This window comes from Pseudophryne corroboree, chromosome 11, assembly GCF_028390025.1.
Source record: "Pseudophryne corroboree isolate aPseCor3 chromosome 11, aPseCor3.hap2, whole genome shotgun sequence".
Taxonomy (NCBI): Eukaryota; Metazoa; Chordata; class Amphibia; order Anura; family Myobatrachidae; genus Pseudophryne; species Pseudophryne corroboree.
Genome location: NC_086454.1, coordinates 220123926 through 220149657, shown reverse-complemented (window position 1 = coordinate 220149657; position 25732 = coordinate 220123926). Strand labels below are relative to the sequence as shown.

The 25732-nt window shown below is 45.2% G+C and overlaps 1 protein-coding gene across 5 annotated transcripts in view; it reads left to right on the top strand.

Annotated features, from left to right (window-relative positions):
• LOC134969348 (dipeptidase 2-like) overlaps positions 1-25732 on the top strand; it is a 649658-nt gene that overhangs the window by 203046 nt on the left and 420880 nt on the right. For 4 of the 5 annotated variants that reach the window (XM_063945260.1, XM_063945263.1, XM_063945262.1 and 1 more), the window contains exon 2: positions 14621-14793. The exons of the other annotated variant lie outside the window; for it this stretch is intronic. In XM_063945260.1, the coding sequence (XP_063801330.1) occupies positions 14642-14793 (152 nt within the window). In that variant the 5' untranslated portion in view covers positions 14621-14641. The remainder of the gene's footprint in view (positions 1-14620; positions 14794-25732) is intronic. 5 annotated transcript variants of the gene reach the window in all.

The following is a 25732-nucleotide window of genomic DNA, read 5'->3' as shown; positions in this document are numbered from 1 at the left end:
TTAATACTTTGAATGTCGACAGCTAAACTGTCAGCAATGCAATTTTAGTTGGACCTTTACCCAAGCTGCACCCTAACCACCTTTCTAATTGCAGTATAAGTCTAACTGAAACTTATCCCTAACTACAGCCAACCCTAACAGCAGCCTAACACTGACCATAACCTAACCACAGCATAATGCTAACCCTACCCTAAACCTACTTGCAGTTTAACCCTATCCGCAGCATAATCCTAACCCTACTGTACCTTAGCCCTAACTACAGTCCAGCCCTAACTGCAGCCTAATCTTAACCCTAAATTCATGTGTTGACATTATGGCTGTCGAAATGTTGAATGTTGACTCAATGAACATGTTGACATCATAAATGGTACGGTAGTTGGGGGAGTTTGGAGCTGTGAAGGGAGAATGAGCAGGAACCAGTATGGTGTAAAAGGGGGGTGTCAGGGGTGATGTCGATGGAGAAGTTTGGAACTGTGAGGGGAGAGCAGGAAAGAGGATCCAGTGGAGGGAATGGGAGGAGTTAGGGGTGCATGGATGTTGGAGTACAGAGCTGTGAGGGTAAGAAGCAGTAAGGAGAACCAGTAAGGGGGGGTTGGGGGTATCGCACATGGGGTGTGTGGAGCGGTAAGTGGAGAGAGAGTAAGAAAGATGATCCGATGTGGAGAAGTGGGGTAATGGAGATGCCGTGAATGAGGAGGGGAACGATTGGAGCTGCCAAGGGAGATAGAGCAGAAAAGGGAAACCAGTGTGGGAGAGGGGCAGTCAGGATTGCCACAAATAGGGGTGAATAGTTTGAAGCTGAGAGGAGAGATAGCCAGTAAGTGGAGTGCCGTGAATTCTGAGGGAGATTTTAAAGCTGGGAAGAAATAGCAATAAAGTGGATCCAGAGTGGGAGAGGGGTAGATAGGGATGCCGGGAATGAGATGGGGGGATTGGGGGTTTGAGCTGAGAGGGGAGAGGGAGCCGGATTGGGGGAACCATTGTGGAAGAGGGGATATTATGAATAGGGGAGGGGCAGTTTGGAGTTAAAGGGGAGAGAAAGCAGTAAAGGGGATCTGGTGTGGGGGATGGAGGACAGAGGTGAAGCAAAGGGGTGGTGGTGCTGGGAGGCGAGAACAGGAAAGAGGAACCAGTGTGGGGTTGGGTATACCATGAATGGGGGGAGGGGGAGTTTGGAGTTGTGAGCATAGAGAGATAACAGTAAATGGGAAATGGCGAGGGGGCCAGGGTCAGTCGGGATGCCACAAATAGGGGGGAGAGTTTGTAGCTGTGAGGGAAAAAGCAGTAAAGGAGATCAAGTGTGGAGGAGGGTGTAGAATGGGGGATTTGGAACTGTGGGATGGTCTTCAGTTTGCCGGCTGTCGGGATTACAGCGCACAGTATACCGGTGCCGGAATCCCGACAGCTTGCATACCAACACTTTTTCTCCCTCTTGGGGGTCCACAACCCCCCTGGAGGGAGAATAAATAGTGTGGCGCGCGTAGCGCATCACCATGCCCGCAGCGAGCCAGCAAGGCGCTCATTTGTGCTCGCCACGCTGTCGATATGTTGGCGGTCAGGATTCCGGTACCAGTATGCTGGTTGCCTGGAGCCCGGCCGCCGGCATACAATACTACACCCGGAACTGTGAGAGGACAGCAGTAAATGGGAACTGATGTGGGGGAGGGGACAGTGGGTGATATTTATTAGTATCTTTGTAGGAGCTGGTAAAGTTGCAGCCGATAAAGTCGCAGGTGATATAACGCTGCATCCTAGGACGCAGCACATTTCAGAAATGCATGCAGATTGCATTTACTTATATCAGACACCTCCTGCTGCATTACCATATTAGTGCATCGCTGTATTACCATATTAGTGCATTACCATATTAGTGCAGCGATGCCTCCCTTGAATGCAACTGAATGCAGCTCTGGGATGAATTCCAGTTTGTCCCAGAGGTTCTCAGTGGGGTTAAGATCTGGACTCTGAGCTGGCTAGTCCATGCAGGTTACCGAATTTTTCTGTATACCAACCTAGCATCACCCTGAAAACATGACAGATGTCATTGTTGTTCTTATAAAAACATTTGTCATTTCTTTAGAACTGCCACAAGGTAGGAAGCACAGAATCATCCCTATACTTCTTTGAATTAATGTGACCATGCATTACAACTAGTTGACCAATGCCAAACCAACTGAAACAGCCCAACAGCATAATGCCACCTTCGCCATGCTTTTGTAGGTACTGTACACTCTGACATCAGACGTTCACCTCCCAAACACGTTCATCTGATCTGAAAAGTGTAAACCGTGATTCATCACTCCGTACTACTCGCCACCATTCTTCCACTGTCCAGTTATTGCGCTTTTACGCTATCATAAGCACTGGGCTGCATTCATTTAAGAGGTTTATGAGCAGCTGCTTGCCCATAATATCCTAGTCATGGGCCTCCCTACAAAGTGTTCTTGGTAAAATTGGAACATTAGTGGCCATTTGGAACTTGTCTGCAATAGTATGGATGGGAGAACTCTTGTTCTTTTGAAGTTACCTGGTTAGCAATCTCCGGTCCCTGGGTTGTAGTTTCGAGGGTCTTCCAGGGCGAGGTGAATTCCTGCAAAGACCAATCTTATTCACTCATTAATGACAAAAGACACAGTGGACTTATAAAACATCTTAATATCCGCAATGCTTCTCACACTCATACCTCCGATCAAGCAGCCTACGATGATCCCCTTTTGAAACTCGGTCAGCTCCATCCGGCAACCCATTTCATTAGCAAATGATCTAATCAGAGCCCCTCCACCCATTTTATACTTTCATGTACACATGTCTGCACTCAGTTTTCCCAGCACACAGTAAAAGAAAAAAAAACAACACTCACGTTTTGATGAAAAAAGAGGTTATTTTTATTCTTACAGATCCATGGAAGTCTGTATGTCAGCTGCAGCTTGACAGCTGTTTCAACAGGATGCGGTTATGTGACTGGCAGTCGGTCACTATACCGATACTAGAATCCTGCCCGGTGGAAAGCCTGACAGTCGACATGCCGACTGACAGGGACTATTCCATCTTGTGGGAGCCTTCTGCGTGGCGAGTTCAGAGAGCCTGTAAGGGGCTTCGTTGTGCTCACTCCCACCCCACTGGCAATCTCAACACCGGGATTCCGGCATCGGTATGGTGACCACCAGTATCCCAACCGCTGGTCACCCAAACCCAACCCGTTTCAACCACAGCACAGTAGTTTTCTTCAGGGGCTAACTGCTCAGTGTCTGGAAGCTGTTTAAATAGCATATTAATGCACCAAGAGAAGACACACATTACCTATGCTGTAAAGCAGTAGTTGAGCTGTCTGCAAGCTCATTGGTGGCTGACCATTAGCTGCGTGGCCAGGGCTGCACATGTAAACAAAGCCAACTCCTCACTAGGCAATGGCTCAGGCCGTGTGTGCAGGACATTGTGACATACAGTTCTAAAGTGTACGTGACAATCAACAGCAGCACCACAAATCACGGTCACAAATGACAACATGCATACAAGGAAATGAAAGCTTTGTATGTTCAGGGCCCAAACGTACAGGTGACATAATGTGTACACAAATATGATAGGTGAAAAAGTGAAGCAAGTGACAGGGGCCAAATAACCATTTAAAAATAAGACGAAGCCACACAATCAATAATAAGGGACTGATATACAATTACAGGTCTTTATGTGCTGTTAGATGTTGTTAAGTAATAACAAGGTATGCCAAGCGGTAGAAAGAATATGTACCAAAATGCAAAAACACATAGTGCAACAACAAAAAATGTATATAAAAATCTGGCACCAAGTGGAGCCTGGTATCACCAGTAGGTCTCCAATCCAGGTATTAGCCAGGCCCACATCTGCTTAGCTTCTACCAGCAAACAAGGCTGGGAGTTGACAGTGTGATATGACTACATACAGCTGGCTCCTTAGTAAGAGAGAGTGTTGACAAAGTAACATAGCAACATAGTAACATAGTATCTAAGGTTGAAAAAAGACAATTGTCCATCGAGTTCATCCTATTTGTGGTCTCCTATGCAGGATTATTTTGGTCTAAAATTTTGACTGATGCTGATGTCAGCCATTGCGTTTTATCCCTCTTTTTATAGTAACCATAGTGCTTGACTATGCACCATAACCCTGGATATCCTTATCCATTAGGAATTTATCTAACCCATTCTTAAAGGTGTTGACTGAGTCCGCCATTACAACTCCCTCAGGCAGGGAATTCCAAACATGTATTGTACTTACCGTGAAAACGCCTTTACGCCATATTGTGCGGAATCTCCTCTCCTCTAACCTGAACGAGTGTCCACGAGTCCTCTGTGTTGATCTAACCAAAAACAGGTCCCGCGCAAGCTCTGTGTATTGTCCCCTTATATATTTGTAGATGTTGATCATGTCCCCTCTTAGTCTCCTCTTTTCCAGTGTAAACATGCCCAGTCTTGCAAGCCTTTCCTCGTATTCCAGCATCTCCATGCCCTTAATTAGTTTGGTCGCCTGCCTCTGAACCTTTTCTAGCTCCAGGATATCCTTTTTGTAGTATGGTGCCCAGAATTGTACACAGTATTCAAGGTGTGGTCTCACTAGTGATTTATATAATGGGAGTATAACACTCTCGTCCCTTGCATCAATTCCCCGTTGTCACAACTGAGGGCCTGAGCTGACGGGAGGCAGCCTCAGTTGTAGGGGCTGAGATGTACCGGAACCTGGGAGGTTGTATCAGACCCCTGGACATGTAAGTAACATAAATAATAACTGCCCGAAGGCGTGACCACGACAACTTGGATAAAAGTCAATGATGTTTATTATGACAACTCCGCAACACAGCAGCAGTAAAAGAAAACGTAAAAGTCAGTAAAGAATAAATACAGTTCCTGGGTACTACAGGATGGCAGGAGCCACAGGGCACTGGTAGTGTGAGATAGTTCTTATGATCTTCTAGATGGAAAGTCCTTACCAGGCCCGACTGTAGCAATGGAGATAACCCAGGATTGTGCCAGCTGGTGTTCCAGGAAAAGCTGGGTTGCTGAAGATAAAACAGCTGCTGTGGATACTGGCTGGAACCAGACTGTTGTTAGCACGGAGTGGATACTGGCTGGAACCAGTTAAATAATAAATGAACTTGGGAGCGATGAAATATGAACTGAAATGTAGAACTTGAGAGCGGAGAAATAATAATACCGGTGGAGAGTGGTAAAGTGTAGAAAGGACACCGGCCCTTTAAGGGAAGCTGTACTCTGCTGGAAGCTGAGCTGGAAGCAGGTAATGTTGTAGCTGGAAACAGATGAATCCACAATGGATTGGAGAGTCAGGCTACACCGCAGGTGGAATGCTGGTGCGGGTCTCTATGGTGGAAGTCTTGAGACAGGAGCTGGAACCTGGAAGACAATCACAGGAGAGAGACAAACAGGAACTAGGTTTGACAACCAAAGCACTGACGCCTTCCTTGCTCAGGCACAGTGTATTTATACCTGCAGCAAGGAAGGGATTGGCTAGGCAATTATGCAGATTATCAATACTGAGAACAGATTGGTGGAAATGATCAGCTGACAGAATCCAAGATGGCTGCGCCCATGCAGACACTTGGAGGGAAGTTTGGTTTGTAATCCATGTGGTAATGAAAACAGTAATGGCGGCGCCGACCACCGGAGACAGGAGGCGCCAGGCTGACAGATGCACATCCAACCACGCGGACACAGCGGAGGCCGCGGCTGACGTAATCGCCACTCAGACACTCTGCATGCAGAAGTTCAGGGACGGCGGCGGAGGCCGCGGGAGACGCCATGCCAGGTGTAATATGGCGTTTACTGTGACAGCGTCCCAGAGTGACAGGAGAGGATACAGGAATGTACACATCAGGATAACAGATGGGATCCGGTCCTGGAGCGCTGAGCCAGCCTTAGGAGGCATCTGATGGGTAAGAAATGGCGTCCAGATACCCGGATCGTGACAGCACCCCCCCCCTTTAGGAGTGGCCCCAGGACACTTCTTTGGCTTTTGAGGAAACTTGGAATGGAATCTCCGGACCAAGGCAGGAGCATGGACATCAGAAGCATTGGTCCATGAACGTTCCTCAGGACCATAACCCTTCCAGTCAATAAGATATTGTAGTTGACCGTAACGGTGACGTGAGTCCAGGATCTTGGCCACTTCATACTCAACGCCTCGTTGAGTTTGGACTTTCGGAGTTGGAGGAAGTGAGGAATGAAACCGATTCAAGATCAGCGGTTTCAACAGGGAAACATGGAATGTCCTGGGTATTTTTAAGAAGGGAGGCAACTGGAGTCTGTAAGCAACAGGATTGATGACTTGTTCAATCTTGAAAGGACCGATATAGCGAGGTGCAAACTTCATACTGGGAACTCTTAACCTCAAATTCTTCGTGGATAACCATACCCGATCACCCACCTTGAGAGCAGGAACTGCTCGACGCTTCTTATCCACAAACTTCTTGTACCTGAACGATGCCTTGAGCAGAGCTGATCGTACGCTCTTCCAGATATTGGCAAACTGATGCAAGGTGATATCCACTGCGGGAACAGAAGTTGCTGGAAGCGGTTGGAACTCAGGGACTTTAGGGTGGAATCCAAAGTTAGTGAAGAATGGTGTTGAAGCAGATGAAGAATGATACTGGTTGTTATGACAGAACTCGGCCCAGGGAAGTAATTGAACCCAGTCATCTTGAGAGGAGGACACATAGATGCGGAGGAAGGCCTCCAAGTCCTGATTCACCCTCTCGGTTTGACCATTGGTCTGAGGATGGTAAGCCGTGGAAAACTTTAGCTTGACTTGGAGGACTTGACATAAACTTCGCCAGAATTTGGCTGTGAATTGAACTCCTCGATCAGAGATAATTTCTTCAGGAAGACCGTGGAGTCGGAAGATCTCTTGTATGAATACTTGAGCCAACTTGGAAGCTGACGGAAGACCGGTGAGAGGAATGAAGTGTGCCATCTTGGTGAACCGGTCAACTACCACCCAGATGGTATTGAACTTGTTGCACATGGGTAAGTCTGTAATGAAATCCATCGACAAGTGGGTCCATGGTCGACGGGGAACGGAGAGTGGAACCAGTTGCCCCGCAGGCGACTGGCGGGATACTTTATGTTGGGCACACTTCGGGCAAGATGCAATAAACTCCAAGACGTCCTTTTTCAGAGTTGGCCACCAATAGGACCTAGAGATAAACTCCAGGGTTTTTTGGATACCTGTATGTCCGGCAAAACGGGAAGCATGGGCCCAATGCATGAGCTTCTTCCTTAGCATCGGCTTCACAAAACTTTTCCCTGATGGGGGCGTAGAGTCCATCCCTACCGTGGAGAATGCCAACGGATTTATAATAGGATGCTTGTCTGAAGACTCTGACTCATTTTCTTGCTCCCATGAGCGGGAAAGGGCATCGGCCTTGCGATTCTGAGAGCCCGGACAGAACTGGAGTTTAAAGTCGAACCTGGAAAAGAAAAGTGCCCATCTGGCCTGACGAGGGTTGAGACATTGTGCGCCCTTCAGGTATAAAAGGTTCTTGTGGTCTGTAAGTATGGTGATTGAATGAGAAGCTCCCTCCAACAGATACCTCCACTCTTCTAGAGCGAGCTTGATGGCTAGCAACTCCTGGTCGCCAATGGCATAGTTGCGCTCAGCTGGGGAGAACTTCCGGGAGAAGAAACTGCAAGGGTGTAAATGGCCATCTTTAGCCCTCTGAGATAACACCGCTCCTACTCCAACGGAGGAGGCATCCACCTCTAAGATGAAAGGAGAGTCGATGTCAGGCTGTTTCAGAACAGGCGCAGAGATGAACCTTTGTTTTAAAAGATGAAATGCTTGCATGGCTTCTTCAGACCACTTGGACGGGTTAGCACCCTTCTTAGTGAAAGCAGTAATAGGCGCCACAATGGTGGAAAAGTCTCGTATAAACTTTCGGTAATAGTTGGCGAACCCTAAGAACCTCTGGACCCCTTTGAGGGTTAAGGGTACCGGCCAATTTTGGATTGCTTGTAGTTTCTCAGGATCCATCTCTAGTCCGGAACCGGACACAATGTACCCTAGAAATGGAATGGACTTGACTTCAAAGACGCATTTTTCTAATTTGCAATAGAGATGATTGACACGGAGACGGGACAGAACCTCTTTAACCCAAAAACGATGTTCCTCTAAATCGTTGGCAAAAATGAGGATATCGTCTAGATAGACCACGACATGACGGTATAGAATGTCTCTGAAGATCTCATTGACAAAATGCTGGAAGACAGCTGGAGCATTGCTCAATCCGAAGGGCATGACGAGGTACTCATAATGTCCGTCACGGGTGTTAAAGGCGGTCTTCCACTCGTCACCCTCACGGATCCGGATGAGATTGTATGCACCTCGCAAGTCCAGCTTTGTAAAGATGGTAGCTCCGCTAACTCTGTCAAAGAGCTCAGTAATCAGGGGTAAAGGATAACGGTTCTTGATGGTAATGTCGTTCAAACCTCTGTAGTCGATGCACGGCCGCAGACCACCATCTTTCTTTTTTACAAAAAAGAAGCCTGCGCCGGCTGGAGAAGAAGAAGGTCGAATGAACCCCTTTGCTAGGTTCTCTTTAATATATTCCTCCATAGAATGCGTCTCAGGCAGAGACAACGGATAAGTTCGGCCTCGAGGTGGAACCTTCCCTGGAACGAGATCAATCGGACAGTCCCATTCTCTATGAGGAGGAAGGATATCAGCAGAAGCTTTACTGAACACATCCGTGAAATCTTGATATGGAGGAGGTGGAACATCAGACGACCTGGGGGAGGAAGAACAGACAGGCAATACTTTAAACAAACATGTCTCAGCACAGGAGGAACCCCATGCCAGGATTTGCGTAGTCGTCCAATCAATTGTAGGATTGTGAAGACGGAGCCATGGAAGGCCCAGGACCACAGGATGTGTGGCTCTTGGAATCACTAAAAAAGAAATAAGTTCGGAATGAAGAACTCCCACTCTCAGACGAACTGGTAGAGTCCTTAAAGAAATAACTGCATCAAAAATTTTGCTGCCATCCACGGCAGTTAAAGAAATGGACGAAGGAAGTCTCTCGGTGGGTAGGGACCACCGTTTAACATAGGCTTCGGTAATAAAGTTCCCAGCTGCTCCGGAATCAAGGAGGGCAATGACGTTCCGATAACGTTGAGCAACTTGAAGCGAGACTGGGAGATTACAATCTTGAGAAGATGGAGAGGAGATCATTACTCCTAGCCGGCCCTCTCCTTGGCGAGCTAGGATTTGGAGTTTCCCGGACGTTTGGGACAGGCATTAATGGTGTGAGACGGAGCTGCACAATAGAGACAGAGAAACTCGGAGAGACGTCTTCGGCGCTCAGCAGGAGTTAAACGGGAACGGCCAAGTTGCATGGGCTCATCTTTAGATGGTGACAGTTGACGAGGAGGAGGAGCAGAAGATTTTGGAGCAGATGATCTTCCACGCTCAGTTGCTCTCTCTCTGAAACGTAAATCAACTTTCGTGCAGAGTGAGATTAGCTCATCTAACTTAGAAGGTAAGTCTCTGGTAGCTAACTCATCTTTAATACGCTCAGATAAGCCATGCCAGAATGCAGCATACAGGGCCTCGTCGTTCCATGCCAGTTCGGACGCCAGGATCTGGAACTGTATCAGATATTGTCCTACAGTACGTGACCCCTGGCGTAAACGGAGAATCTCGGATGAAGCTGAGGTTACCCGGCCTGGCTCGTCGAAGATGCGCCTGAATGTTGACACGAAGGCAGTGTAGGAAGATAGCAGGGTGTCGGACCTCTCCCATAACGGTGATGCCCAATCAAGGGCTGAGCCACTGAGAAGAGAAATAATGTAGGCAATTTTTGTACGGTCACTGGGAAAATTGCCAGGTTGTAGCTCAAACTGAATCTCACACTGGTTGAGAAATCCCCTGCAGAATCTTGGAGATCCGTCAAATTTTGCTGGCGTTGGAAGATGAAGACGTGGAGCAGAAATGGGTAAGGTGGGTGGGGTTATAGCTGGAGTCACTGTGGTTGACGCACCAGACGCGCCTGATCCACGGAGAGTTGTCTGAATCCCATCCAGCCGAGTAGAGAGATCCTGGAGACAGCGGATGATGTGGCCCTGTGCAGCCTCCTGATGTTCTAGTCGGGCTGCCAGTTCTTGCATCGGCCTGGCCGCTTGATCCTGGTCTCCGGCTGGATTCATTAGGTCAGTGCTTACTGTCACAATTGAGGGCCTGAGCTGACGGGAGGCAGCCTCAGTTGTAGGGGCTGAGATGTACCGGAACCTGGGAGGTTGTATCAGACCCCTGGACATGTAAGTAACATAAATAATAACTGCCCGAAGGCGTGACCACGACAACTTGGATAAAAGTCAATGATGTTTATTATGACAACTCCGCAACACAGCAGCAGTAAAAGAAAACGTAAAAGTCAGTAAAGAATAAATACAGTTCCTGGGTACTACAGGATGGCAGGAGCCACAGGGCACTGGTAGTGTGAGATAGTTCTTATGATCTTCTAGATGGAAAGTCCTTACCAGGCCCGACTGTAGCAATGGAGATAACCCAGGATTGTGCCAGCTGGTGTTCCAGGAAAAGCTGGGTTGCTGAAGATAAAACAGCTGCTGTGGATACTGGCTGGAACCAGACTGTTGTTAGCACGGAGTGGATACTGGCTGGAACCAGTTAAATAATAAATGAACTTGGGAGCGATGAAATATGAACTGAAATGTAGAACTTGAGAGCGGAGAAATAATAATACCGGTGGAGAGTGGTAAAGTGTAGAAAGGACACCGGCCCTTTAAGGGAAGCTGTACTCTGCTGGAAGCTGAGCTGGAAGCAGGTAATGTTGTAGCTGGAAACAGATGAATCCACAATGGATTGGAGAGTCAGGCTACACCGCAGGTGGAATGCTGGTGCGGGTCTCTATGGTGGAAGTCTTGAGACAGGAGCTGGAACCTGGAAGACAATCACAGGAGAGAGACAAACAGGAACTAGGTTTGACAACCAAAGCACTGACGCCTTCCTTGCTCAGGCACAGTGTATTTATACCTGCAGCAAGGAAGGGATTGGCTAGGCAATTATGCAGATTATCAATACTGAGAACAGATTGGTGGAAATGATCAGCTGACAGAATCCAAGATGGCTGCGCCCATGCAGACACTTGGAGGGAAGTTTGGTTTGTAATCCATGTGGTAATGAAAACAGTAATGGCGGCGCCGACCACCGGAGACAGGAGGCGCCAGGCTGACAGATGCACATCCAACCACGCGGACACAGCGGAGGCCGCGGCTGACGTAATCGCCACTCAGACACTCTGCATGCAGAAGTTCAGGGACGGCGGCGGAGGCCGCGGGAGACGCCATGCCAGGTGTAATATGGCGTTTACTGTGACAGCGTCCCAGAGTGACAGGAGAGGATACAGGAATGTACACATCAGGATAACAGATGGGATCCGGTCCTGGAGCGCTGAGCCAGCCTTAGGAGGCATCTGATGGGTAAGAAATGGCGTCCAGATACCCGGATCGTGACACCCGTTTTATGCATGCTAATATTTTATTAGCCTTCTTTGCTGCATTCCTACTTTGGGTACTGCTGTTTAGCTTGCTATCTATGAGAACACCTAAGTCCTTTTCCAGTACAGAATCCCCTAATTTTACCCCTTTTAGTATGTAGGTGTTATTTTTATTCTTGTTACACTTGTCTGTATTGAAGCACATTCTCCATTTCGCTGCCCATGCTTCTAATTTAACTAAGTCATTCTGAAGCAACTCATCCTCCTCCTCCGTATTTATAGCCTTACACAATTTGGTATCATCTGCAAAAATTGATAACATGCTCTCTAGACCTTCTGTTAGGTCGTTAATGACAACGTTGAACAATAGCGGTCCTAATACCGAGCCTTGTGGCACACCTCTTAGCACTTCAGTCCAATTTGAAAAAGATCCATTAACCACAACGCGCTGCTCCCTATTATCTAACCAATTTCTCACCCAAGTGCATATTGTGCTTCCTAGCCCTATTTCTTGTAGTTTGTAGATAAGTCGCATATGTGGTACAGTGTCGAAAGCTTTGCCAAAGTCTAAAAAGATTACATCCACCTCTTTACCCTGATCGAGGTTTGCACTTACTGTTTCATAAAAGCCAAGTAAGATGGTTTGACAGGATCTGTCCTTCACAAATCCATGTTGATTCCTTTTAATGACCATATTGGCTTCTAGGAACTTCTGAATACTGTACCTTAGAATACCTTCCAATACTTTCCCCACTATAGATGTAAGACTAACTGGTCTTTAAAAACCTGGTACAGCTTTACTTCCCTTTTTGAATATAGGCACTACTTCCGCTATACGCCAGTCTTTGGGAACCATACCTGATATAACTGAATCCTTAAATATCAAAAATAGCGATTTTGCAAGTTCAGAGTGAAGCTCCATTAGAACCCTTGGGTGAATTCCAAGGGACTTGTTAATCTTTAAATGTTTTAATTGGTCACAGACTACCTCCTTGCTTAAATAAGTACCTATCAGTGGGATATTCTCATTATTGAGATTGTGTGTTAGTCCCTGAATTGGGTCCTCTCTAGTAAATACTGTTGAAAAAAACTCATTTAGTGTGTCCGCTATGTCATTATCATTTTTGCTTAAGACTCCCAACTTGTCTTTTAAAGGGCCTATACTCTCCTTCTTTAATCTCTTGCTATTAATGTATTTGAATATTTTTTTGGAATTTGCTTTGTTTTCCATTGCTACTAGTTTTTCAGTTTCTACTTTAGCCGCTCTTATTTCCTTTTTTGCGTATTTTGTTACAGTCCTTAAAGTCCTTATAGACGCTTTCCCGTCAGATTTGTATTTTTTAAATGCTTGCCTTTTCTTGCTCATAAATTACTTTATCTTTTTGTTAAGCCACATTGGTTTATGATTTTTGTTCCTCTTTTTGCTGCTCGTAGGAATAAATTTGAGAGTATTTTTAGCTAGCAGGGATTTTAGTACATTCCATTTCTCTGTAGTATTTTTTCCTAGAAACAAACCTTCCCATTCAATATCCCTGAAAAATACCCTCATCATTTCAAAGTTGGCTTAGTTTAGAGTCCTAGTTGAGCCATTATAGGATTGTTTATGAAAACTGATATTGAATGTGACCATATTGTGGTCACTGTTTCCTATGGGTTCCCCGACTCTAATACCTGATACCAATTCCCCATTGTTTGTTAAAACCAGGTCTAAGATTGCATTGTACCTAGTTGGTACCTCAATTAGTTGAACTAAGTAGTTATCATTTAGTATGTTTAAAAACATATTGGGGGTCATTCCGAGTTGATCGCTAGCAGAAAATGTTCGCTGCGCAGCGATGATGCAAAATAATGGCACTGCTACGCATGCCTATGCGGCGCAATGCGCATGCGCGACGTACTTTCACAACGACCGATGTAGTTTCACACAGGGTCTAGCAAAGCTTTTCAATCGCACTGCTGGTCACAGAGTGATTGACAGGAAGTGGGCGTTTCTGGGTGTCAACTGACCGTTTTCAGGGATTGTTTGAAAAAATGCAGGCATGCCAGGAAAAACGCAGGCGTGGCTGGGTGAACGCAGGACGTGTTCATGCCGTCAAAACAGGAACTGAATAGTCTGAAGTCATCGCAAGCGCTGAGTAGGTCTGAAGCTACTCTGAAACTGCACAAAATTATTTTGTAGCCGCTGTGCGATCCTTTCGTTCGCACTTCTGCTAAGCTAAAATACACTCCCAGTGGGAGGCGGCATAGCGTTTGCATGGCTGCTAAAAACAGCTAGCGAGCGATCAACTCGGAATGACCCCCATTACCCCTAGCAGTATCACATGAATCGTTTTTCCAGTTTATCTCTAGATAGTTAAAATCTCCCATCACTACTGTGGCACCTACTCCTGCTGCTCTTTCAATTGTGATCCAAGCCCAACTACTAGCAGAGAATTGTTGAAATCCATTTGTGACTGAACTGAGGTGTTAAGCTTATCTATATACTGTATGTTCATCATAAAACTTTTCACTACTCTACAGCAAGTTAGGTTGCCAGGTTGGGATGGAGGTTCTGCTTTGTCTTACAATCTATCTAATAGAGTATGGATGACAGATTTGTAGACTCTACAGAAATTAGGTGTGCGCATTTATACACAGGAACAGTGCTAAAAATATCACTACTCATCTGTAGCAGATTCTACATGGGCATTACATTAAATAATTTGCATATGTCTTTAACGGTCTGTAACTGAGTAGTAATATTACATTAACTTTTTTATTGTAATGAGAGCTGCAGTATAATACCTGGGTAATATATGTATTTTATCTTAAAGTTTAAAAGTATTAAAATGTCAGTTTGGATGTTTTGTAGTGTTTTAAAGATACCTTCTGACAAAATGTATTATTGTGATCAACCAGGAAGCTTAATAGTAGTGGGAGTACCTGGCCTAAGAGAAGCAACTCATAAGTGGTTGTGATATACAAGTGATCAGCTTCTATCTACAAATTTGGTCCTATGCACCCATCCCTCTTGTCAATTATAATAAATTATCATTTGGTAAGGGGTATCCAAATACTTTAGCAAACCCTAATTCACACTTTACATAGACTTTAAACTTCGTACCTTCATCTTTTTATCTACAGGACCCAATAAAGCTACCTATTATGGCGTGGAGCAAGCATGTGCCTTCACTAAATTCCACACTGACCATCATACATATTCTACTCTACTTCTTTACTCCAATGTTTTCATGTTCCAATGATGATCTTCTCCAGAAAGCACAGAATCTAATGAAGTCGTTCCGACTGATTGATGGGTATGTATGACAAATTACTGTCTGTACTTTCTTAATAATTGATTTATTGGGGTATTGCTATCAAATACACTCAGTTTTAGAATTTGGCTAATATATAAAGGGTTCAGTATCTAATATAGACACCATAATGTTTTCATGGTCTAAATGTGGGCATTCAGGATGTCCACATGTGCAGAATGTCAAAATGTAACATGTCAAGATTAATAATAGCACTGGCAAAATGTTGACCTGTTCAATATGTTTACATTATGAACAGTGGTGGCTGCTGCAACATATTCCAGGGGGAGGGGTTGGGGGGGCGGGCTAATATGCCTGATTGCGAACTCCCGCAGGTATTACACAAGATCTTCTTTTTGGCCATGCTGCATGGCCAACCAGAAGATCTTGTGTATCATTAGAGCTGACCCCCGTGTTTTGATTTTGGGTCTGTATTAATTTTTGTGTTTAGATAAAAAAATACCCGTAGGAACAAAAACAAGCCCAGATTACACGATTATAGCTGTTTTTAGTATTTAAAAAAAAAATGATAACATCACATAATTTGGGCCTGTGTTCGTTCCTCCAGATTTTTTCACCTCACAGCTCATAATATTGCTTTCAACAATTTTGTGCAAAGGCTGCAGCAAGCTGGCTGGTTAATAAGCAACAGAGCAGCAACACATCTTCAGTTTATAGCACATCTATTAAACATTGCCACACAGCAGTGGCTGAAAAGAAAAGTGGTGCAAGATGAAATTTTACATGGGCCCTCCCATCCATACTTATATTGGACATTAAAAAGGACATGCACAGTTTAACAAACCAAGCACTTCAGTGACAGGGACTGCCACTTTTGTAGGTGAAGTGCTTGATTAGTTTGGGCCTCCACAAAACAAGCTACTAATTGGTTTAAGGCAGCTACCAGTGTTGTTTTGTGTAGCCCTGATTAGGGGTAAACATATATATGTGAACAAAAATAGACAAAAGTGAGGCAACTTTATAATTTATATGTTTACACATTATATTGCACTACATCCTATAATATAAGGTAGGCTAAATGCCTAATATATTTATTCACCTTCTAAATATATATTCAATGTGACAGGGGCTTTAACTTATATTTAAGTAAGGTATTTACAATAAAAATTCATGTATACATATTGGTGGTCAGTGATGTAAAAGAAGTGTGTCACGTGCCCCCGGTGGAAAATGGCTACCTTGTGCAGGGCAGTAGAGGGGTCATGCGGACAGGGTCCTCACAGTATGAAAGGGAGACCAGCAGCCATATCCAGCCAGTCTGGAGATCTCTCCCTCCAGTCAGAGGTGGCCCTAACCAATATGATGCCCTAGGCAAGATTTTGACTGGTGCCCCCTAGCACCATCGCTAGTTCCGCCTCTGACCCTGCACCTCTTTTCCAGTACCATCACCCCTCACCCATATCAGTCCTCATTTTGGTGTTCCTACCCCCTATATTTTAAATAGGAACAGAGTGCACATTCGGCACACAGCCCAAAAAGGCATGTGTTTTTGCTGGGAAGGGGCATGGCTACACAATAGTACCCCCAATTCAAATCATGCCACACAGTAGTGCAACTTCATTCACATTTTATCACGTGATAGTGTCCCTAATTCACATTACATCACACAGTAATACCACTTTACCTTATATAAGTTACTCCTCACAGTAGTGCCCCTTATTCACATTACATCACACTGAATTCCTCCTTACACACATTACACCACACCATATTGCTCTTTATTCACATTAGACCACACAGTAGTGCCCTTTCTCTATGTTATGCCACACAGTAGAGCACCTTATACACATAATGCCACACATTAGTAATGCACTTATACACATAATACCACACAGTAATGCCCCTTACACATATAACACACATTATTTATGTCCTTATAAACATAATGCGCCTTACACATTATGCCAACCTTTATTAATGCCCTTTTACACATAATGTCCCTTACACATATGCCACACATTATTAATGCCCTTATACACATAATAACACATAATGTCTCTTTCACATATGCCCTACATTATTAATGCATTTATACACCTGACACACATAATGCACTGTCGAAGTCAAAAATATTACATAGAAAGAACATACAGACTACACACATTATGAGTTGCTATACTTGCAAATACGCGCAGAGAGCACAACAATATATGGTAACACACGCATTTACACGGACATGCCACAGAGATGGATTCGACACTTATTTCATACAGTACATAACTATAATAATATCAAGCGCCAGACATCATAATGATTTCAAATTATATAATGAAGTAATGTCATGTATGTGTATTATTTGAACGAAGCAAGAGAGACCTGTCATATTTGGTATTAAAGCAAGCAGATTAATGTGTAGATTCATTTGATACTTGTTATTAAGTTGTAGGACATTGCAACAAAGAGTTATGATTAAATGTATGAAAGCTAAAATCACTCTTATTAGGACAATAGACATTTACAGAAACAGGTAGTGGACAGGAAGCTCAGGCCAACCCCTTTTGATGTCTTCAAGGCTGAACCTGTTTAGCATACGAACAGACTAGTGACTCATCATGAATGAGAAAGTTCCCTCCCCCAAACTAGATAACACATTACAGAGACACACAGTTGCCAGTTGCTGTTTTGTACCAGACGATGGAGGAGATGTTGCCAGACCAGCTCCTGTATTTATTTGCTGAGAGAGAGAGATATATTAAGAGGAGGATGCATTGAGGGAATGGTATTGTATGCTGGCCTGTAACTGTATGTATTTTGTATTAACTGATTACTGTATAAATTGTAACCATGTAACTATATGTATACTGTACATTGTAATATATTGAATCCATATCCTTTTAATAACAAATATATACATCAATGAGCTTTGGAACTCAGATAATGTGTGGGTGTATTCTTTTCTCTTAAGGGATGTAGTGTTTTGAGATGTACAGCACACTTTTATCGTATATGGTAATAAGATGTGCCTGGCGTCTGCAGTATATATTAGAGTGGGCATTTTAAATATTTGTTAGAAAGCAATTTGGTATTTACAGCACCTTACACATATACTGAACACTACTGCACAACCAACCCACCCGCACACAGCACTCACATGGCTGCTACACTGTGACCTCTGCCGCTGCTTGGATACAGATGTGTCCTCATACATCTTTCCTCAATACACCATGCAGCTGGAGATGCCTTGTGTGAGCCAACTGGCAGGTCTGCTAACATCGGATGCCTTTTTTATGAAAATGTGTCTTATTTGCATTAATATATGTCTAGGGTGCACAAGCAGCATCTGCTGATTAAAATGATATGCGGCATGCCTATATTCTGTGTGCGACTGTTGCTGTATCTGCATATGAAATGCTACGTTACAGTGATTTCCAGGAATACACTGTAACATAGTATTTTCTATGCAGATACAGCCGCAGTCACAAACAGAATATAGGCATGCCACATATCATTTTAATCAGCAGAACCTGCTTGTGCCCCGTAGGCATTTGCCGAGTTTGCCTATGCATATGGCCGGCTCTGCCTCCAGTGCTCACTTCCCCTGTACCTGACATGCCAAAGCAGTAAATACACAGGTCTCGGAAATTTAAGGTATTTAAAGCTTTTTTAATAATACTTTTATGCTCTTAATTATACTCGTGTGTACAGTACATCAAGAAATAGTATATAATAAAAATTACCACATCACATTTACATGTTACATAAATTTTTAAGAAAAAGCAAGTTTAATTGTTCTTGACATATTTATTGTGAAATATGAAGAAGTGTAGATGAAATCACTGTGTTTCTGTCTTAATTACATAATAAAATAACAATAGAATCAAACAATAATAGAAACAAAGCCATTATTATTGAAAAAAATGTTAACTTGTATTTCTGGCTTGAAAATTAATTTTGTCGCTTTTCGCTTATAAGTTTTTTCTGTGTCGTCTCTGGGTATCATCCAGCGGTAGTTAGCCATCATGCGGACCTCCCAACGTGTGTGTGTGTGTGTGTGTGTGTGTGTGTGTGTGTATGTATGTTGTGTGTTTATGTGGTAATTTGTGTGTGTGTAGTGTGTACTGTGGCCCTCATTCCGAGTTGTTCGCTCGGTATTTTTCATCGCATCGCAGTGAAAATCCGCTTAGTACGCATGCGCAAAGTTCGCACTGCGACTGCGCCAAGTAACTTTACTATGAAGAAAGTATTTTTACTCACGGCTTTTTCTTCGCTCCGGCGATCGTAATGTGATTGACAGGAAATGGGTGTTACTGGGCGGAAACACGGCGTTTCAGGGGCGTGTGGCTGAAAACGCTACCGTTTCCGGAAAAAACGCAGGAGTGGCTGGAGAAACGGTGGGAGTGCCTGGGCGAACGCTGGGTGTGTTTGTGACGTCAACCAGGAACGACAAGCACTGAACTGATCGCACAGGCAGAGTAAGTCTGAAGCTACTCTGAAACTGCTAAGTAGTTAGTAATCGCAATATTGCGCATACATCGGTCGCAATTTTAAGAAGCTAAGATTCACTCCCAGTAGGCGGCGGCTTAGCGTGTGTAACTCTGCTAAATTCGCCTTGCGACCGATCAACTCGGAATGAGGGCCTGTGTTTGTGTATATGTGGCAGTGGAGGATGTGTTTGTATTGTGTGGGTGTGTGTATATGTGGTATCAAGTGTGTACTGTATGTATGTGTAGTGTGTACTGCTATATGTGGTGGTGGCCGTGTGTACTGTAAGTGTGCGTGTATATGTGGCGTGTGTGTACTGTCTATGTTTGTAGTGTGTACTGTTTGTATATATGTGGTGGTAGGCAGGGGTTAAAATAAGCCGGCACAGGGCAAAACTGCGTTGCATCTGTTGTATTTGGTTCCACCTTCACCAGCTCACCTTGTAGTTGTAGTTGTTGTGTGTTTGCAATGTTCCTTTAGACAGTATTGGGTTTAGGCCCTTTGTAAATTCCAGCTCCAGGCCCATGTGGACCTTAATCCGGCACTGGGTTGTGGGAAGTTTTATGACGAGAACTGAATTGCAATGTTCTATACTACCGACTGAATTCATTTAAGACAATGGCCCTCATTCTGAGTTGATCGCACGAAGCTGCTTTTTGCAATCCATGCGATCAACTATACTCCTATGGGGGTGGGTTTTTCCCCATAGCAAGGCTGCGTTCGCTTGTGCAGCCCTGCTATGGGGAATAAATTTGTGCAGTTTGTAAGTAGGGCTAGACATATTTACCAGCTGTGATGTTTTCAGCCTGTTCGGTCCTGGCTCTGACGTCAAACACCCTCCCTGGACACGCCTGCATTTCTTCAAACACGCCTGCGTTTTCTTACCACTCCCTGAAAATGGCTCCAGACGCTGTGTTGCCACCCAGGAATGCCCACTGCCAGTCAATCTTCAAGCCATCGTCGCTGCGATCACTTTCTTCTTTCCCTTCGTCATTCCCAGGTGACATCCGACGCCGGGCAACGTTGCGCGTGTGCAGTAGTGATCCAGTCGCAGCTGTGCAAATGAAAAGCACACTGCGATCGGGTCGGAATGGTCGCCAATGTTTTATAATAAATGTAGGCAGAATACATTTATTACTTTAATGAGTATGAAAAAAATGACATTCATAAATACACTTTTTGCAGAAAAACGTGATGTATTATGTAAAATTGGGAGTAATTTTCGTGTTCAGAAGCAAAAATCTATAAGTATCACATAAATTTGTTAAAAAACTTTTTCATTGCAGACCTGTGATATCAGAGCTGTGAACCAGCGGGCAGTCAAAGGGGGTAAAGCCAGAGAGGGAGCCAGGATTGAGGATTAGCTGCGAGCTGCGGGTGGCCAGGTGCCTTATTACGTGCAGGCAGTATGTGGCTATTAGTGCCAGGTGGATGGTCTCAGAAGTGAGAAAGAGTTGACATAGGTGGTCATTCCGAATTGTTCGCTCGCTAGCAGTTTTTAGCAGCCGTGCAAACGCTATGCCGCTTCCCACTGGGAGTGTATTTTAGCTTAGCAGAAGTGCGAACGAAGGTTCGCAGAGCTGCTACAAAGTTTTTTTTGTGCAGTTTCAGAGTAGCTCAAAACCTACTCAGCGCTTGCGATCACTTCAGACTGTATAGTTCCTGTTTTGACGTTACAAACATGCCCTGCATTCGCCCAGCCACGCCTGCTTTTTTCCTGACACGCCTGCGTGTTTTCGAACACTCCCTGAAAACGGTCAGTTGACACCCAGAAACACCCACTTCATGTCAATCACTCTGTGGCCACCAGTGCTACTGAAAAGCTTCGCTAGACCCTGTGTGAAACTACATAGGTCATTGTAATAATACGACGGGTGCACAGAAGTGCCGTTTTTTTTCTTCATCTCTGCACAGCGAATGAATGCAGCTAGTGATCAAATCGGAATGACCACCATGGTCTGTCTGTGGGAGTCACTGGCTACAGAAGCCAGAGTCAGGGTGGGAGCCAAGCCCCTATCCATGGAGTCCCCATGCTAGAGCTCAGCACTCAGAACCACCCAAGCTGCAGCTGTAACATTGCTGTAAACCAGCAGCCAGGACAAGGAGTACAGCCAGCATGATTGACAGGGAGCAGCAGCCACCGACCACCAATAGAGGCATTTAAGGGAGGAGTTAGAGGTGTGTCCAAGAACACATCAGGCAGCTGGATGGGAACTTTGGCTGCAGTTACTGACAGGCAATGGATCTTTCATAAGGTGACATAGATGACCTATGGCCCTGCCAGAGACTAGTAAATGCATTTAATAGAAGTTACTTAAGATATTCAACCACCGGATTTGTGGGACATTGGAAATAGGACAAGACAATTTTAACAACTCAAAGTAGTTTGTCTATATGACTGTAAACAGACCTGCTTAAGTCCAGGGAACTTTATAGACTGGATTCAGTGGTTACAAAGTAGTTCTAACAGCAGAATTGCTACTAGTTTGTTACAGCACATGGAAAATTAGTTAATTCATACAGATTCTCCTAAGGGCTATAACTAACAGTTGTGAACGTAACTTTCCTAGCCTTAACATAGGATTTATTTAGTTAATATAAAAATTAGAACTTAGAATGTAATATGTGCAATATATAGTTTTTTCTTTAGTTGTTTTATTATAATTAAAGGTGCATACACACGGAGAGATTTTGACTATGAGAGATTTTGACTGAGAGATTTCCCTTGAACTGGCAGTCAGAGATTTTGACTAACTTTACCAGAGATTTTGTCTAACTATGCAAGAGATTTTGGCTATGGGAGATTTTGGCTATGGGAGATTTTGACTATCTCATTTAAATAAGGGGATGAGTGGGGGAGTGTCATATATAGGACGATTTTACCGGGTGGCTGGTATTTAAATAGCTAAAAGTTTAAAAAAAAAATTGCGTTGGGTCCCCCCTCCCATGTATAACCAGCCTCTGGCTCTTTGAGCCAGTCCTGGTTGTTAAAATACAGAGGAAAAAATGAGTAGGGTTCCCCCATATTTAGACAACCAGCACCGGGCTCTGCGTCCGGTCCTGGTTTAAAAAATATGGGGGACAAAAGACATAGGGGTCCCCCCGTATTTTTAAAACCAGCACCGGGCTCCACTAGCCAGGGAGATAATGTCACAGCCGGGGGACACTTTTATATTGGTCCCTGCGGCCGTGTCATTACCCCCCCAACTAGTCACCCCTGGCCGGGGTACACTGGAGGAGTGAGGACCCCTTAAATCAAGCCCGAGGCTGTCCCCCCCCATCCGTGGGCGGTGGATGGGAGGCTGATAGCCTTTCAAAATGACATAAAAATAATATTGTCTTTTGCTGTGGAACTACAAGTCCCAGCAAGCCTCCCCCGCATGCTGGTACTTGGAGAACCACAAGTACCAGCATGCGGGGAAATAACGGGCCCGCTGGTACCTGTAGTTCCACAACAAAAGAAATACCCAAATAAAAACACAACTCACACACCGTGAAAGTAAAACTTTATTTAAACACACTTACACACTCACACATACTTACCTACATCCCACGCCGCCAATCACGTCCCCTTGTCCAGTAGAATCCAATAGGGGTACCTGTAAAAAAAAAAACAACACCCCCCCTTTTTACACATTACAGCAGACAGCGTCCCCTTTTTACACATTACGGCAGACAGCGCACCCATTTTCCACATTACAGCAGACAGCGCACCCATTGTATACATTACGGCAGACAGCGCACCCGTTTTACACATTACAGCAGACAGCGCACCCATTGTACACATTACGGCAGACAGCGCACCCATTTTACACATTACAGCAGACAGCGCACCCATTGTACACATTACGGCAGACAGCGCACCCATTTTACACATTACAGCAGACAGCGCACCCATTGTACACATTACGGCAGACAGCGCACCCATTTTACATATTACAGCAGACAGCGCACCCATTGTACACATTACGGCAGACAGCGCACCCATTTTACACATTACAGCAGACAGCGCACCCATTGTACACATTACGGCAGACAGCGCACCCATTTTACACATTACAGCAGACAGCGCACCCATTGTACACATTACGGCAGACAGCGCACCCATTTTACACATTACAGCAGACAGCGCACCCATTGTACACATTACGGCTGACAGCGCACCCATTTTACACATAACGCAGACAGCGCACCCATTGTACACATTACGGCAGACAGCGCACCCATTGTACACATTACGGCAGACAGCGCACCCATTTTACACATTATGGCAGACAGCGCACCCATTTTACACATTACGGCACACAGCGCACCCATTGTACACATTACGGCAGACAGCGCACTCCACCATCATGCCTGCAGGACAACGGCAGCCGGGACAACAGCAAGCAGCCCCGCCACCCGCCAGGCAGCAGAGCACCATCTCCGTCTCGCTCTCTCCTCCCTCCCCTCCCCCCCCCCTCAGGGACAGCTATGGACACACCACATAGCTGCTCCCCCCCCCCCCCCCGCACTAGCTGTCACCATCTCTCAGGGCCAGCCACGGACACAACACACAGCTCTGGCCAAGCGCACCCCCCCTCACAGCAGCTACGGACAGAGCGCACCACCGGCCGGCCGCCGCCTAACACCCCCCCCCCCCCCTGTCCAGCAACGGACACAGTGCACAGGGCTCTGCCCAAGCGCCGCCCCCCCCCCCCCGGCTGTCAGCAGCCCTCAGGAGTAGGCCGCCGCCGCAAAGCCCGCCGGACCTGCAACGGCTGTCGGCTGTCAGCTTGAAACGCACAGCGCTTCCACCATCATCTCCCCCCCTTCCCCACCTCACGGAGCAGCAGCTAGGCAGAGGAGAGCAGCGGGAATTGGCCAGGCACCTCGTAATCATACTCACGTCTGGAGCTCCTGAATGCTGCTGGCTCTTCCCTCTTCAGTCTCCGCACACTGAGCTATGGGCGGTGGGGAGCGGTTAGAAGGAAACAGATCGCTATCGCTGGGAAAAATCGCTTGTGCACACAAAATATGAGCGATTTTAACTAACTTTTTCAGCGACATAGTCTAAATTGACTTGCCTGCACTGTCTATTTTTCCCAGCGATAGCGACCTGGCGGGGACGCGCATCGCTATCGCTGCCTGTGTACACACGGAGCGATATGCACTAACTTTCTGAGCGATTTTGACTATATAGTCAAAATCGCTCTGCTATATTGCTCCGTGTGTATGCACCTTAACTCATATTTTGTTGAGTAAAGTATTTAAGTGTTGGATTAGAATTCTATTGTTCAATGTTGAAAGTGTACTTTTGATAAATGTATACATACAGTATGTACTATCCTGAGAGGGGATATGTTTATGTGACCGCGGTCAAGAATGGTAACACCACCAGTTGCATTGAGGTGCAACTGAAATTTTACTGTATTGTGGTCTATCCTGGTTTGGATATGGGTGTAGGTGTAGGACATAGTGGGAATGGAAAATGCGAAAAAGAAAACAAAGGGTATGCTGTAAAATAGAATTGTCATATATAACTTGCATAACAGGTACAGTAGATCTTAGCTTAAGCTTACCTAAGTGAGCCAATCTAACCAGAACCTATCATATGTTTGGGTGGAGGCACTTGTCATAAGAGTAACTGATTAGTCCCTTATGGAGGTAAATGGGGGTTACAGTTGTTAATTATTTCTTCTCTACAGTGGGACATCATTATAATCCTTATCCTCACCCTCATCAGTGTTAACATCATCATCATTTTCATCACACAATATTAATTCAACCTGCTGGAGTCCACCATTACAGAAGTACAGATGGAGCCACACTAATCGTGGCTCCATCTGCGACTGTGTGCGCCCGGCGAGTCAGACTCCTGGGCACGAATGGGATGCGCGTGCGTCGTAGACATGCACAAGCCCCATTCAAAGTGAATGGGAGCATCTCTGTGCACTAGGCAGTGTGCCTATGCACAGGTGTGCCCAGGCACACTGGGCACCGCTGCCTGCCATGTAGCCATGCTCAATGAGTGAGGCTCCATCTGTACATGTACTTTGACGTTCTGATAAAGGACAAAGATGTCAGAAACGCATTAAGTGTTCCCTGTGTAAGATTGGGCTCTTAAGTGACTGGCAACGCTGAGGTTGTACCTGGGGGGACTCTGGTATCCAGGACTGTGGTCACATACTTGTTCTTTTGCATCTTGGATTAACAGGGAGGATTGTAAACTGAGCAGTGTGCCACTGGGGATTGATATCCTGCTTGCTTTCTTTTTAATGTTGCAAGTGCAATATGTAAATTAAATTGTGTGTTTTAAAAGAACTACTAGACTATTGCCTTTTTGCCTCTATGTCCATCTTACCCGTGCCCAAATCGAAATCTCTCTGCACATGTAACATCTGCCTCACCTGCAATGCAACATGGTTTTGCCTAATTGCTAATTTTTGTTGTATGCTAACAACTCTGAATAACCCCCTTTATGTATGTCTTAAACCTATGATCAACTATGGTTGCAAAA